This window comes from Saccopteryx bilineata, chromosome 3, assembly GCF_036850765.1.
Source record: "Saccopteryx bilineata isolate mSacBil1 chromosome 3, mSacBil1_pri_phased_curated, whole genome shotgun sequence".
Taxonomy (NCBI): Eukaryota; Metazoa; Chordata; class Mammalia; order Chiroptera; family Emballonuridae; genus Saccopteryx; species Saccopteryx bilineata.
Window position 1 is genome coordinate 289382519 of NC_089492.1, and position 16150 is coordinate 289398668.

General features: G+C 51.6%; 1 protein-coding gene across 1 annotated transcript in view; it reads left to right on the plus strand.

Annotated features, from left to right (window-relative positions):
• Positions 1-15462, plus strand: part of DNAJC11 (DnaJ heat shock protein family (Hsp40) member C11) — a 55537-nt gene extending 40075 nt beyond the window's left edge. The window contains exons 8-16 of the mRNA XM_066270571.1: positions 1811-2000; positions 3198-3283; positions 3677-3793; positions 11137-11292; positions 12672-12741; positions 13179-13236; positions 13415-13557; positions 14518-14647; positions 14900-15462. Of these exons, the coding sequence (XP_066126668.1) occupies positions 1811-2000; positions 3198-3283; positions 3677-3793; positions 11137-11292; positions 12672-12741; positions 13179-13236; positions 13415-13557; positions 14518-14647; positions 14900-14925 (976 nt within the window). The 3' untranslated portion in view covers positions 14926-15462. The remainder of the gene's footprint in view (positions 1-1810; positions 2001-3197; positions 3284-3676; positions 3794-11136; positions 11293-12671; positions 12742-13178; positions 13237-13414; positions 13558-14517; positions 14648-14899) is intronic.
• The last annotated feature ends 688 nt before the right edge of the window (positions 15463-16150 follow it).

The window sequence follows — 16150 nt, forward strand, 5'->3', positions numbered from 1 at the left end:
AGGTCATTCTGAAGATCAGACACGTGAGGAGACACGTCTTTGAGGACACTCCATTGGCCGTTTTGTCTGGTTGAGCCAGCGTCTGGGGCTGGCTAGCCCTCAGCCTTTGCAGGTGCAGAAGTCTCGTCATAGACTCCAGTTCATCAGACTTGAATGACCATTTAGAAACAAGGACACCAGTTTATTAATGGGCTGTGTCTGCTCTTGGGTGCCCCAATCCCAGGGTCAGGTTCCTTGTGAGTCCAAACTAACGATCAGAAGATTCCTGAGTGGGGAATTGCCCCAAGAAAGGTGGGATTGTCCTGTGCCATGTTCTTCGTCTCCCAGCGCAGGCCAGCCGGCCTCTCCCGAGGTCTGTCTTGAGGACATGCTGGATAAAAACAGGAATCTCCTTTCTGTTGGGGCTCTTCCCAACGTCACTGTGTAACTGCCTTAAAATCCTAGGAGTGACATTTATCTCTCGTCCTGCTCGCTCCCCTGACCCTAGTGTGACCAGAGCAGAAATCACAGCCTTTGTGGTGCAATGTGAGGGTGAGCCAGCCAAGAGGAGAGAGGCTGGGCACGGACTCTCCTGGCCCCTGGGAGCCCCGGGAAGTCAGTGAGTGAGGAGCAAGTACGATGACCCATCATGTTTATTATTTTAATGACAAAACCAACACTTCCAGGACTGAGGAAAAAGAGAGAGAGACAACTAAATTAGTCAGTCTAGGGCCTGCTGGGCTGTTGACCAGAGGCACACTGTTTGCTCGCCTTTGAATACCTTGAGTCAAGTAGTGTGAATCCCTTTGTTAATGAAATGAAATACCCCTTTTCAACCAGAAGGTGGGGCTGACTCCCCGGGAACGGACTTCAGAGCCTTTCTGGGGAATGGTTTACTGCGGGTAGGTGCTTGTGGGAGGTCCATCCTTCACGTTGTTTCCTTACAGTGTTAAGGAGCCACTGTAGGAACCTCACTCCTGATTGTACCAATCAGCCTGTGGTAAATCGGTTTCATCTTCTGTCATGTTGCTTAAAGTCACAGGGCCTGTGGCAGACAGTAAGTCAGTTCTTCCTGTTCCAGCTCTTCCAGGAGATTCAGTCCATGGAAGTCCGTCTGAGTCCCACGGGCAGAGTTTTCATACCTGGGCACCCACCCAGAAATTTTGGTTTACCTGGTCAGGTGTGCGGTCTGGGTCCATGGCTCTCAAACTCGGCTGCACATTTGGTCTCCTGGCAGGCTTTGTTTCTTTAACTGATTTTAGAGAGGAAGGGAACAGTGTGGGGGAAGAACATTGATTTGTTGTTCCACTTGCTTAGTTATGAATTCATGAGTTGAGTCCTGCATGTGCCCTGACCAGGAATCAAACCCACAACCTTGATGTATCAGGATGATTCTCTAACCAACTGAGCTACCTGGCCGGGGCAACCTGGTAAACTCTTAAAATTCTGACCGGAATGCCTGGGGGCAGGAGCCCACTGTCACCATTTTCCAGGTTAGCCGGTGATTCTAGGGTACAGCCGATCCCAGGTGATCCTTACAGTGGATTGGCTCCCCTGGCTGGGGAACGCAGACATCTGGGTGCCTCTCTCTGTTGTAACTGAAGTTGGGGTGGGTGTGGTGGGGAGTGCAGATCAGGGTGATTGCTAGAAGGATTCTACCCAGTCCCTCTCTGTGCACCTCTCTGACAGAGGCTCAGTTTCCTGCTTCCCATGCAGGGAGCTGGCCCCGGGGTGATGAAAGTGATGCGAGCAGGGTCCTAGCAGAGAGGAAGGGCCAAGAACAGCCGAGAGCCAGGCGTCACCCAGGCCCTTTCTGTCTGTGTGCCCCCAGCTTTGTGACGACCAACTGTGCTCTGCAGTTTTCGTCCCGGGGAGTCCGGCCTGGCCTCACCACTGTCCTGGCTCGGAACCTGGACAAGAACACCGTGGGCTACCTGCAGTGGCGGTGGGGCATCCAGTCGGCCATGAACACGAGCATCGTCCGAGACACCAAAACCAGCCACTTCACTGTGGCCCTGCAGGTGAGGACGGACTCCCCCGCTCCCCCGGTTCACCCTTGAAGTCTGCACCCTGGTGACACTGCCCTACTGTGTGCCCCTGTGAGTCCCTTGCAGTCGGATATTGAAGCACCCTGTTCTCAAGCTCCTAGGATTTTCACATCTTCTGGTGGGAGGAGCCCACAGAACCAGGGCAAGGGCAGCCCTGGTTGGTCGGTGACCCCAAAGCCGAGTTGTGCACTGGGATGCCACGTTGGCTGGACAGGGCACAGGGAGCAAGAGAGGCCACCCCTCAAGGGCAGCAGCCCTGCTGCCTGGAGGAACACAGCTGGTCCCAGCTTTCTTTTTTTTTTTCTTTCCTTTTTTTATGAGAAAGCAGAAAACTGGGTTTTTAGGTGAAATCTTCCAGTGTTTAAATATTGGCTTTGGAGGCCCTGGCTGGTTGGCTCGGGGGTAGAGCATTGGCCCAGCATATGTATGCCCCAGGTTCGATCCCCAGTCAGGGCGCACAGGAAAAGTGACCATCTGCTTCTCTTCCCTGCCCTCTCCCCCTTCTCTTCCCCTTCTCTCTCTCTTCTCTCCTCCTTCTCTCCCTCTCCCCCGTCATAGCCAGTGGCTCAGTTGGTTTGAGCAATGGGCCCAGGCACTAAGGATAGCTCAGTTGATTCAAGCATCAGCCACAAACCAGTTGCCAAGTGGATCCCAGGCGGGGTACATGTGGGAGTCTCCCCCCACACACACTTAAAAAATTTATAATTGAGCCTGACCAGGCAGTGGCGCAGTGGATAGAACGTAGGACTGGGATGCGGAAGACCCTGGTTCGAGACCCCGAGGTCGTCAGCTTGAGTGTGGGCTCATCTGGTTTGAGCAAAGCTCACCAGCTTGGACCCAAGGTAGTCTGCTGAAGGCCCATGGTCAAGGTACATATGAGAAAGCAAGCAATGAACAACTAAGGTGTCGCAATGAAAAACATGCTTCTCATCTCTCTGTTCCTGTCTGTCTGTCCATATCTATCCCTCTCTCTGACTCTCTGTCTCTGTAAAAAAAAAAAAAAATGTTATAATTTAGTATGGATGAATTTTTACACACTTTGTACAGCTGCCAGATCATGACCGCTGCCTGGGAGGCCTGCCCACCGTGTGCTCGGTGGGGTCAGGGACATGCCCGCCTGGCCACAGGTCCCAGCCACCAGTCATAGTTTCTTTTTCCCTGTCTTCTCAGCTTGGAATTCCGCACTCCTTTGCACTGATCAGCTATCAGCACAAATTCCAGGATGATGACCAGACACGAGTGAAAGGGTCTCTTAAGTAAGTCCTGGCTGGCTGGCCTGGGAGCGTGCCGACCGGGCTGGCTGGCGGTGGAGCTGCTTGGTGGGTGATGCCCGCTTACATTGGTGTTTCTCGAATGCCTCCACCCAAGAGGCTGAGGGGCTACCCATTGTGCATTCCTAGGAGCTAAGGAGCTGGGGGTCAAGTGAATTGGATTTTTTCTGGTCACTGGCCAAGGGTGTCAGTCGTGTCTTCTCCCTGGGGGGGGGGGGTGCATAAGGGAAGGAGAGGACCCAGCATGTTTTTGTATTTTTTTAAATTGAACTTGGGGTGACACTGCCTCAGCCTCTGTTCTGAGCAACAGTGCCCCACGCCACGGCACTGACCAGTGTGGGGGGCCCCCGGCCTGCTCACAGCCGTTTGCCCCCACAGGGCAGGCTTCTTCGGGACAGTAGTGGAGTATGGGGCCGAGCGCAAGATCTCCAGGCACAGCGTCCTGGGTGCGGCCGTCAGCATCGGCATCCCGCAGGGCGTTTCTCTCAAAGTCAAGTAAGTTCCATCCGGTATTGTTGGCCTCCCATAACCCACCTGGGCTTCACTACTACGGGATGGCTGGTCCACTCTGATGTTCTCAAAGGGGCTGTTCCCTCTCTTGTCTTTGGAGTTGAACAGTGTCTAGGAGCCAGTTAGCCTCCCTTTGGTTCATGAGGTCAGTGCGCAGAGAGCTTCCGGTGCTCCTCCACGCATCTTCCAGCAGCGTGCTCTCTCCCTGCGCTCCACCCTCCTCCATGCTGATGCCCCAGACCCCCAGCCCAGTGCTGGCCTCGTCCCCTGTCCCCCAGCCGCTCACCCAGCACCCTCAGCAGCGTTGCCGCTGCCGTGTGGGGGTATCCCTCTGCCCCGGTTGTCCTGTCGGCACCTCCTTCCTGCCTATCTGCGCCGCCCCTGGTTTTACCTGCTGCCTCGTTGCTTCTGAACAGAGGCCTTGCTGTAGGCCCACTCCTTCTCTGTCTAGACTCACTCCCCAGGGGTCTCACCGAGCCTCAACCTCTGCTTTTCAGTGCTTTCGTTGGCTCCCATTTATAGCTCCAGTAGGCCCTCCCCTGGGGCTCCACCACCTGTGTCTAGCTTCTGTTACCCTGCCTTACACACACACACACACACCCCTAAGCTGGCTCTGCTGAGGTCTTTCCCATCTCGGTAGTGAGAGCTCCAGCCTGCCAGTGTTCTGTCCCAACCCTTGGAGTTAGCTGCCATCGCCCTTCCCACACTGAATTGCATGCACCTGGGAGCTGGCTTGGTGCTACTCTGACTGCATAGCCTCCTGAGAAGTCACCGCCTCACTGCTGCCCCTGTCTGATGACTGTAGTGTCCTGCCTGCTCTCCTGCCGCACAGGCAGGGCCTTGTTAAAATGTGATGTGTGTATGAAGCCTTTCTGCTTAAAACCTGCAAGGAATGCCTGACTGATGGTGATGCAGTGAATAGAGCATTGACCTGGGACACTGAGGTCCTAAGGTCGAAACCCCATGGTCGCCAGCTTGAGTGCAGGACGCTGGCTTGAGCAAAGGGTCACTGGTTCGGGTTGAGCCCTTGGTCGAGGCACATATGAGAATCAGTGAACAACTAAAGTGAAGCAGCTGAGTTGATACTTCTCATCTCTCTCCTCCCCATCGCGTGTTCTCTCTCTCTCACTCAAGTCAATTTTAAGAAACCGCAGGGACTGCCTCAGTGAAGGGCAAAGCCAGTATCCTTCAGGCCCCTGTGTGACTTTAGCCCCTTGCTGTCCTCTGACCTCCTCTTCACCCATCCACCCCGTGCTCAGGCCCCTCCCTCCATGCTGGCCTCCTCACTGCTCCTGGCTCTGGACTCAGCATCTGCTGTTTCTCAGTCTGCTGACAACTGCATGGTCAGTCAGTTCCTTTGATCCCCTCAGGTCTCTGCTCAGATGTCACCAAATTGCTGAGACCATCCCTCCCTTGCCACAGGCGAGCCCTTTTCCAGTTCCCATTTATTTTATTTTATTTTATTTTTTTAGAGAGGAAGGGAAAGAGATGAGAAGTATCAAATAGTTGCAGCACTTTAGTTGTTCATTGATTGCTTCTCATACGTGCCTGACTGGGGGGCTCCACCCCAGCCAGTGACCCCATGCTAAAGCTGGCAACCGGGGTTTCTAACCTGGAAACTCAGCATTTCAGGTGGATGCTCTGTCCACTGTGCCTACCTGAATTTTTGCTCCTGGAGCCTAGAACACAGCGTGACACTTGTGGCTGTGCCCGGAACTCAGAGAGAGGGAGAGGCAGAGAGAGAGAAAGAGAAAAGATCACACGTCAGTGCCGGAGGTGAGCCAAAGCAGGTCACCAACGTCAGACAGGAATTCAGAACAGAATGTGTTACTTACCTCGACTCTCAGCTTGCTGGGGACAGTATCCGGGACCTGGTGTCTACGCCTGTTGCCTGCACCTGTTAACCCATGGCCTCACGTGAGTGCATCTTCATCCATGTCGGCCAGGCTGATGTCTAGATAAGCAGTGCCTGCTGGAAGCTCTGCTGCCTGGAACATAAGATCTAGTCTGAGGGCGAGGCCAAGGGACACCATTGAGATGGGGAGATGACTCCTCCTTCACCTTCAGGGAGACAGGTGCTGGCAAGCGTGTGATCAGGGCAGTGTGTGTAGACCTAGAACCCACAGTCGTTGCTGAAGTTCACACTGGTACCTACTGCCTCCCTCCAACCTGAGCAGCTCATCACAGGCAGAAAGAGGCTGCTGGTAACTGTCCGTGAGCACTGCACCGTTGGCAGCAAGATCGTTGGCCTTGTCCTGGACCAAATTGGGAAACTGGCTGCTGGTGTGCAGATGTTCAGGGCTCCCTGGTTTTCCACAGCCTTGGTGGGGAACGGGTTCTAGGTTCACCTCCCTGCAGGTGAAGCACGTCTCTGTCAATTATGGCAAGAAGTCCAAGCTGGAATTCATGTACCCGGCCTCCCCAGGTCTCCACAGCTGTAGTTGAGCCTATAACTCCATCCCCAGCACCCACACCACCCTGGGGCACTCTGTGCCTTCATGTTTGACAATGAGGTCATCTGTGTCAGTCGCAGAAAGCTGGGTATTGAGTGCCCAGCCTACAATAATTTTAGCCGCTTAATGAGCCAGAGTGTGTCCTCCATCACTGCTCCCATCGGGTGTGATGGAGCCCTGGAGGTTGACATGACCGAATTGGTGCCCTGTTCTCACATCCACTTCCCTCTGTCCACATATGCTCTGTCATCTCTGCTGAGAAAGCCTCCCGTGAACAGCTTTCTGGAGCAGAGATGACCAGTGCATGCTTTGAGCCAGCCCACCAGACAGTGAAGTGTGACCTCGCCATGGTAAATACATGGCCAGCTGCCTGTCAAACCTGGTGACATGGTCCCCAAAGATGTCAACGCTGCCTTTGCCACTAACAAGACCAAGCTCAGCATCTAGTTTGTGGACTGGTGCCCCCCGGCTTCAAAGTTGGCATCAACTAGCCCCTCCCACTCATACAGCGAGCTGTGTGCCTACTGAGCATCCATAGCTACTGCTGAGGCCTGGGCTCACCTGGACCACAAGCGTGAACTGCTGTGTGCCAGGCGCACCTCTGTCTTTGAGATGTGGGTGAGGACATGGGGAGGGAGTGTCTTCTGAGGCCCATGAGGACGTGGCTGACCTTGAGAAGGTGTATGAGGAAGGGGGTGTGGGTCCTGTTTGAGGAGAGGACAAGGATGAAGGAGGAGTACTCATTTCTGGTCCATCCGCCCTGAAACATGTCACACTCTGAGCGTTAGCTTCAGCAGCCGGCAGGCGGTAAAGTTTTTGGTTAGATTATCTTTGCTTTTACCTGTCCTCGGGTCTGTCTGTTTCATATGTGCCTATCAGATTCCCCCTTGTGTCTCAGAGGCACCAGAAAGAAAGAAAAGATTTGAGAACAGTTGAGATTTAATAAAGGGCATAGAGGAAAATAAATAAATAAAAATAAAGGGCATAGAGGGAGCCATCAGATTTCTGCATTCTGATCCCTTCCCTGCCTCCACCCGATCTGGGATCGCTACTGTGGCACAGTTCTCTGTGATTACATTCGTTTAAACCCTTCCCCCGTACAGATGTTCTGCGGCGTAATCTGAACCCAACTCTGCTCCCAAGAATGCTGCTCTGGCTCTCTGGAAGAAACTTTTCCTTTCACCTGGGTTTTCCTGTGTCAGTAGGCTGAACTCCAAGTTGTATTGGTAAACTAAGGTTGGTGAACTGAGGTTTTGCCAGAAAACACCAGAGTTCAGCATTTGCAGATGATCTCACTTTCCTAAGTAGAACTTTTATATTTGTTTATTTGATGAGACACATCAAGTTGAGACTGTTAAAACCAAGCTTATATTTCTGAGGAAAACTCCATTTGATTGTGATATATACTTTTTATATATTGCCTGATTTGATTAGCTAGAAGTTTACTAAGGATTTTTGCAACTGTGTTTATAAGGGAATGCTGGTCTTTAATTTTTTTTTATTATTGTGCATTTGTTAGGTTTTGGAGTGATAAAATGAATTAGGAAGTGTTCATCTCCCTCCCCCTCCCCCCCCCCTCGTTTCCTGAAAGAATTTGTGAAAGATTCGTATTCTTTCTTCCTTATGTTTCATAGGATTCACAAGCAAAATCAAATGAGTCTGAATTTTCTTTATAGGAAGGTTTTTATCAATGAATTCAAATTCTTCCATAAATACAGGGCTTTTCCAGTTTTCTGTTTCATCTTATGTCAGCTTTGTTCATTTGTGTTTTCAAGGAATTTGTTCATTTCATCTGTTAAATTTGATAGCAAAAAGTTGCCCTAATATACCCTTATCCTCTCAATATCTGTAGTTACCTGTAGATAATTCCTTCATTCCTAATGTTGGAAATTTGTATTTTCTTTTTTGTGTGTGTGACAGAGAGAAACAGAAAAAGGGACAAATAGGCACAGACAGACAAGAAGGGAGAGAGATGAGAAGCATAAATTCTTCGTTTCGGCACCTTAATTGTTCATTGACTGCTTTCCCATATGTGCCTTGATTGGGAGGCCCCAGCAGAGCAAGTGACCCCTTGTTCAAACCAGATGAACCTGCACTCAAGCCGGCAACCTCAGGGTTTTGAAACTGGGTCTTCTGCGTCCCAGTCTGATGCTCTATCCAATGTGCCACTGCCTGGTCAGGCTTATTTTTTTTTTAATGTATTGATTTGAGAGAGAGAAATTTGTTGTTTCACTTATTCATGCATTCATTAGTTGACTCTTGTATATTCCCTTACTGGGGATTGAATCTGCAACCATGGCATAGCAGGACAACACTTGAACTAGCTGAGCTGCTGGCCTCACCTTATTTCTTTTTTTCCTTTTTTTTTTCTTTTTTTTTTCACCTTATTTCTTAATCAGTCTGGCTAAGGTACTTAACCAGATTTTGGCTTTGCTAATTTTCTCTGTTGTGTATCTGTTTTGTATTTCATTGATTTCTGATTTTATTTTCTTCTTTCTACTTACATTGGTTTTAATTGGTTCTTTTCTAGCTTTTTTTTTTTTTTTTTTTTTTTGTATTTTTCTGAAGTGAGAAGCAGAGAGGCAATCAGACAGAATCCTGCATGCGCCCAACTGGGATCCACCAGCATGCCCACAAGGGGGCGATGCTCTGCCCATTTGGGGTGTTGCTCCATTGCAATCTGAGCCATTCTAGCGCCTGAGGTAGAGACCATGGAGCCATCCTCAGCACCCGGGCCAACTTTGCTCCAGTGGAGCCTTGGCTGTGAGAGGGGAAGAGAGAGACAGAGAGGAAGGAGAGGGGGAGGGGTGGAGAAGCAGATGGGCGCTTCTCCTGTGTGCCCTGGCCGGGAATCGAACCCGGGACTCCTGTGCGCCAGGCCGATGCTCTACCACTGAGCCAACTGGCCAGGGCCGCCAGCTTTTTTTTTAATAGTGTAAGCCTGCCAGTGGTGACCTTGTAATATTCTTCAACCAAAAAACATGTTTAGCCTGACCTGTGGTGGCGCAGTGGATAAAGCGTCGACCTGGAAATGCTGAGGTCGCCGGTTCAAAACCCTGGGTTTGCCTGGTCAAGGCACATATGGGAGTTGATGCTTCCAGCTCCTCCCCGTCTCTCTCTCTCTCTCTCTCTCTCTCTCTCTGTCTCTCTCTCTCTCTCCTTCTCTCCTCTCTAAAATGAATAAATAAAAAATTTTTAAAAATTAAAAAAAAATGTTTATTTTCTTTTATTCTTTTATATTTCATTAATATATTTTATGTACCCAGTGATGTTGAGTATCTCTGTTCATGTGTTTGCCATCCATATGTCCTTCCCAGTGAGGGCTCCATGAAAATCTTTTGTCTGTTTTCTCATTCGGTTATTTGGTTTGTTATTTGAGTTTGAGTTTGTCATTTTTGAAGGGTATTGTCACCGGACATGGAATTCAGGATTAACGGGGGTTTTCTTTCGGCACTCTAGAGATGACAATCTACTGTCTTCTGGCCTCTGCTGTTTCTGAGGACAAGTCAGTATTTTGAACCATTATCCCCCTACGTATAGTGTGTGCTTTTCTTTTTTTTTTTTTTTTTTTTTTTTTTACTTGTGGCTACTCAACTTTTTTTTTTTTTTACTTTTGTTTTTCAGTAGTTTAACTGCACTGTATCCAGATGTGGTTTTATTGTATTTATGCTGTTTGGGGCTTGCTAAACATTTGTAGGTTTACTTCCTAGGTCAAATTGGGTATTTTTAGGCCATGAGGTCTTCAGATGCGTGTTCCTGCCTCGATATTTCCCCGCAGGTCCGTGAGCTCCACCTGTTTGTCCCCAGCCCTTTTCCTCCACTGGGTGCCCCCCCCTCCACTGGGTGATTTCTGCTGGTCTCTGTACAAGTTCGCTGGCTCTTCTCTCGATGCCAGCCTGCTCTTAAGCCCATCCCGTAAATATGGACATCTTTGAGTCTAGTTCAGCTTTGATATTCTTACCTGCTGGTTCCAACTTCTGGGTCATCTGGGGTTGATTTCTGTTGGTTATCTTTTCTCATTTTATCTAGGTAGGTAGAGTAGTTTGTACCGCATGATACATTGTAGGGACTCTGTATTCTGTTACGTTTTTCCAAAAAGTGTTGGTTGTTTTTCCGTTTTAGAAGGTAACTGGATGTCAGACTGCAAGCTCAGACGCCCCTGTGCAGTGGCAGCCAAAATAGCAGTTATATTAACCATGGCTGGGCCGGTGACAGAGGCAGGACCAGCTGGAGATGTGTGTGTTGTTCGTGTGAATCCTGGGGCTCCCCGTGGCTGACTTTTGGGGACCCTGCTCCCACCACTGTGGGGCCCAGACTGAGAGCTGCCCGGGGCTTCACGCCAGGAGCGTGGGGACAGGACACTCAGCAGTCCTGTTCTCCTGAGTGCCGGCCCCCCTGTTGGGTCCGCCTGCTTCTGGTTGCTGTCTAGCACCTGAAAGCCTGTCGCACCTTTGCTGTCTAGGGTGACTGGTCCAGTAAGAGCTACTCAGTCATTACTAGAAGTGGGGCCTCCTTAATGTGTCAATGCTATGGGTGTCTTACACACTTTTGAACAGATGCATTGAGGCCTGAGGTGTGACTGCCTCCAGAGCACTGGGGGAGTGTCCGCTGCTGTCCTCCAAGGCCACGATTGCGCTGGGCAGGCATTAGTCTGTGCTCTGTCCTTGATCAGCTTGTACTGCGGCCTTCCTTCCACCACAAACACCCAAGCCAGCTGCAGAGCTTTGAGCGGGGGACAGCGAGGGGGAGTGGGCTATGACTCTGGGGTTCCCTCTCACTGGTGCTGTCTCTGAGAGGCTCTCTTCCTGGGGCTGAGTTCCCTGTTACCTGTCCCAGAAACCTGACTCATCCTGGCTGTTTTGTTTCTGTTTTCAGGTTAAACAGGGCCAGTCAGACTTACTTCTTCCCTATTCACCTGACCGACCAGCTCCTTCCGAGTGCCGTGTTCTACGCCACTGTGGGGCCTCTCGTGCTCTACTTTGCTACGCACCGTCTTATCATCAGACCATACCTCAGGGCTCAGAAAGAGAAGTGAGTTTGAGTTTTTTTAGTTTTTTATTTTTTTTAGAGAGAGAGACAGACGGACAGGAAGGGAGAGAGATAAGAAGTATTAACTCAGAGTTGTAACTCCTTAATTGTTCATTGATTGTTTCTCATGTGCCTTGACCAGGGAGGGGGCCCCAGCCGAGCCACTGAAACCTCGCTCAAGCCAGCAACTTTGGGATCATGTCGATGATCCCACATTCAAGCCGATGGGCCCACGCTCAAGCTGGAACCTTGGGGTTTCAAACCTGGGTCCTCAGCATCCTAGGTTGACACTCTCTTCACTGTACCACCACCTGGTCAGGCAAAAGAAGTGAGTTTAAAACGTGTCACAGAGCCTGACCAGGTGGTGGCGCAGTGGATAGAGCGTCATACTGGGATGCAGAGGACCCAGGTTTGAGAACCCGAGGTCACCAGCTTGAGCGTGGGCTCATCTGGTTTGAGCAAAAGCCCACCAGCTTGAACCCAAGGTCGCTGGCTCCTTGGGGTTACTGGGTCTGCTGAAGGCCCACAGTCAAGGCACATATGAGAAAGCAATCAATGAACAACTAAGGTGTTGCAGCGAAAAACTGATGATTGATGCTTCTCATCTCTCTCCGTTCCTGTCTGTCCCTGTCTATCCCTCTCTCTGATTCACTCTCTGTCTCTGTAAAAAATAAATAAATAAAATTTTAAAAAATGTTTTTTAAAAATACGTGTCACAGGGACATCAGTAAACTTTGTGTCTGAATTTTCTTGTCTTCCAAACGGAGATGATGATAATAGAACCCATCCCCTAGGAGTATTGGGAAAATTAAATTAATCAGTACTTGTACAGTGCTGGGCATATAACGGTCCGCAGTGCGTGCCTGGTGAACGTTAACCATTGCCAGGGAAACACTGCCTCTCCCTTCATGTGTCATTCTCTCCCACTCAGGGTTGCAGTCAGTTTTTAACTTTGTGGAGACATTAAGCCATGATCACAAGAAAGGAAATATTTTTTCTCCTAATCATTTCTTTGCTGGGCACTGAGTTCCTACATGAGGGGCGTGCATTAACTATTGTATGTGTCTGACGACTTAGAAATGTAGTTTATTTTGTAGTTTTCATACCCGGCAGGGCATAGCATCAAGTCTGACAGGTGGTTTTGATTTGTTACTTTATAATAATCAAATATGATAAGTCATTCAGCTTAGGCAGCGATTTTCAACCTCTGCAAGAACTCTTCCGAGTTCAGACGAGGTCAGGCGCGTCCAGCGTGGTATGGCCATAGACGCAAGAATTGTTAAAGTTCTAGAGCTAGGAAAGCAGTCATACACCGACTGTTGGCTGGGTGCAGGTCCAGCACGGTGCCACCGCTAATGAGCAGCTTGTTTCTCTCAAACCAGGGAATTGGAAAAGCAGAGGGAAAGCACAGCCACCGACATCCTGCAGAAGAAACAGGAGGCAGAAGCCGCGGTGAGTCTGTGTCGGCCCCCGGAGGCTCTTGCCCTGTGTGGATCTCGGAGCAGCGTGCAGAGCACACTGCTCCACTCGGCTCTGGGCCATGGCTCCTAGCCAGGGCGCAGGGAGGTACTGCAACTCCAGGCCCCGGGCCTCGGTCTTCCCCAGCGGTGCATTGCTCACTGTGGCCTTCATATTGCCGTTAGCGTATAATACTGCAAATATCAGGCCCGTTCTAAAGATGAGGTTCAATTACCCTCAAAAGGCAGAGCAAGGTTGTTTTTAAAGCGGTGGGTATTTTCCTCTTTTTCTTCCCCTGAAGTGAATTGTTTACAGCAACACACAGAAGTATCCAGGATACATGATGGGTACTGTCGGGTTCTTCCTGGACGGGGTTGGGCCGACACAGAGCCCAGCCAGGGCCCTGATTACTGCCGCCTTGTCCTGTGCAGGTCCGGTTGATGCAGGAATCGGTCCGGAGGATCATTGAGGCGGAAGAGTCCAGAATGGGTGAGGAGGCACGGCCGCCCTTGGGACCGGGTGGGCACAGGGGCCTCAGAGGAGCACGGCCGCCCTTGGGACCGGGTGGGCACAGGGGCCTCAGAGGAGCACACCCGCCTGCAGTCCAGCTGAGGGGGGGGGACCAGGGGCCCAAGCGGGCCCCTGCCCTGATCGAACCTGTCCGCAGGCCTCATCATCGTTAACGCCTGGTACGGGAAGTTTGTCAATGACAAGAGCAAGAAGAGCGAGAAGGTCAAGGTCATCGACGTGACTGTGCCCCTGCAGTGCCTGGTGAAGGACTCGAAGCTGATCCTCACGGAGGCGTCCAAGGTACAGTACCCATGTCCATGCCCGTGGTATTCAGGCAGGAAAGGGGTCAGAGGACAGCTGGCCCCTTCCATTTCATCACAGCGGATCATCCGCGCTGCCAGCATCGCTGTGGGACGCTGCCCGCACTAACTTACATGCCACCAAGCGGTTTGCTCCCCACGTCCCTGCGGCCATTTTCTCCAGCATTTGCTGAGACTCACTCTGCGCCAGCGCGGCAGCAGACAGCGTACATCCTGCCCTGGGGGAGCTCACCTGCCGTTTACTTCCTGCCCGTTCCAGAGGCATGTGAGGTCTCCTGTAGCTTGGGGTGTGGGTGACAAAGTCAAGGTCACGTGCAGATTCACCAGAGCCAAGAACTCCTAGCTCCTCGAGAAGCCTTTGGTATCTCCATCTTAGTGGGGCTCCTGGGAAGAGTGTTGGTTGGTTTGTTTTAGCAAGAGAGAGACAGATGGACAGACAGGAAGGGAGAAAGGTGAGAAGCATCAGTTGTTCGTTGCAGCACTTTAGGTGTTCATTGACTGCTTCACATATGTGCCTTGATGGGGGAGAGACTATAGCAGAGTGAGTGACCCCTTGCTCAAGCCAGCGACCTTGGGGTCTTGTCTACGATCCCACACTCAGGCCGGTGAGCCCATGCTCAAGCCAGTGACCTGGGGTTTCAAACTATGGTCGTCAGCCTCCCAATGTGATGCTCTGCCCACTGCACCACCACCTAGTCAGGCTGGAAAGGGTGGTTATTTAGAGCAGGAGGAGGGGCCTATGTTGAGAGAGAAGTCTAGGACTGAATAGGCAACTTTTTCAAATTCTCATTTCTTTCCTCAAGTGACCAAGTTTGCATCTTCTGAAGGAAAGGAAAGCCCCTTCCAAGGGCGCTGCACCGCAGGTGGCAGCAGGCGTGGCTGAGCTGGCTTAAAGGACTACCTCGGAGTCCTCTTTTGAACCAGAGTCTGTCTGTTGCAGGCTGGGCTGCCCGGGTTCTACGACCCGTGCGTGGGCGAGGAGAAGAGCCTGAAGGTGCTCTACCAGTTCCGGGGCGTCCTCCACCAGGTCATGGTGCGGGACGGCGAGGCCCTGCGGATACCAAAGCAGTGTGAGTAGCTGCCTTCGGCCCTCGGCCACCGCCGGGCCAGGGACAGGGGTGTTGGCCTGTCCCAGGTGCACTGACAGCTCTTCACTTGGAATTGCAGCTCAGGTGGCGGGGTTTAAAGCAAGCCTAGCTGTTCTTTACGTTCCAGAACCATCTGCCAGCAAGGCCGCCTCTGGTCTGCATGTGGCTGAACCCCCAAGTGGAAAGAGGCCACAAGAACTGCCTTTTAACACACTGCTCTCTTTGCCTTTGCAGCTCACAGGATTGATACCGATGGATAAACTGTTCGAGACGCCAGGTTCAAAGAGGCTGCAAAGAATCTCTTCCTGGGAGTCGACAAATATTGGAAGCAGGGAAAAATCCTAGACATCAGACATGTTTATTTTATATTATTCCTACAGGAGGTGGTACTGTATAATTATGTGAAGGGACACAGACACCCCACTCACGTGGGTGCTATAGGTAGGACTGAGCAGCCCACCAGGACCAGAACTGTGGCACAGCCGTGTCTGCTTTCCCAAGGATCATGCCCCCAACGGAAGGGCCTGGGGCCCCAGACACCTCTGGGCCCTCCCTGGGTCTTCGGCACCTGCTGACTGCAGCCCCCCGGCGTTCTTAGTCTGTCCCAAGGCCGCTGTGGGCCATCCGGTCCTCACACAGGAGGACCGCGGGCTGCTTGCCTGAAGCCCGCCGTAAGCGGAGGGGAAGGAACGAGCTCCCTGTCCAGTGAGCACTGTGGCCGGTCTCCTGAGCACCACCCTTGCCTGCTGACATATGGAGAGGAGTGTGGCTTTATAAATCTGCTTTTTATCTGAGAATGAATGGTTTTGGAAACTAGTCTTTTTTCTTCCCAGATCTCGAATGATTCCACTGGCACTGGGCCTGGGACAGAGTATCATGACTGGGGGTCCCAGGGTACATCCTATCCTGGGTCACTTCCTTCCAGGACCCCCCACCCTTGTGGGAAAAGGCAGGTGTCCCTCTCATCCCACCCCGCAGGGTCTCCTGCATGTGCACACCGCACACGCTGCAGTACAGTGCTGGGATGGACAGGGTCAGAGGAGGAAAGCACAGGTGCAGGAGCGGAGCCTCACCGCAGACTGCCAAAGCCCTGCTCTGGGAGCCCCAGGCCGGCGCTGCTTGCTCGTGGCCAGCAGGTGGCGCCGCTGTCTCCCGCAGCTGGCCTGGCCCAGCTCCCTCCACCCAGGACTCCCTTTCTGGTGTCAGCTCTGCTGCGGTGCCTGCTCGCAAGACTCTGCCTTTCACTGGCCTCGATGGTGAATGCCCAGTAGCTGAGAGGCCAGAATCCGACCACAGCCAGGTCTGTTAACGGGAGGAGCAGAAGCCCCGGGGCCGAAATTCTGAGGCCTCACCCTGACGCCAGTACCAGCGGAATCACTAATGACCCCCTTCCTTCCAGTTTTTAAGAGCAGTTCAGGTTGTCCAATCCTGTGATATTTATCTCCATTTTAAAAAGTTCTCTGAGCTGCTGCTCTGGCTGTGATC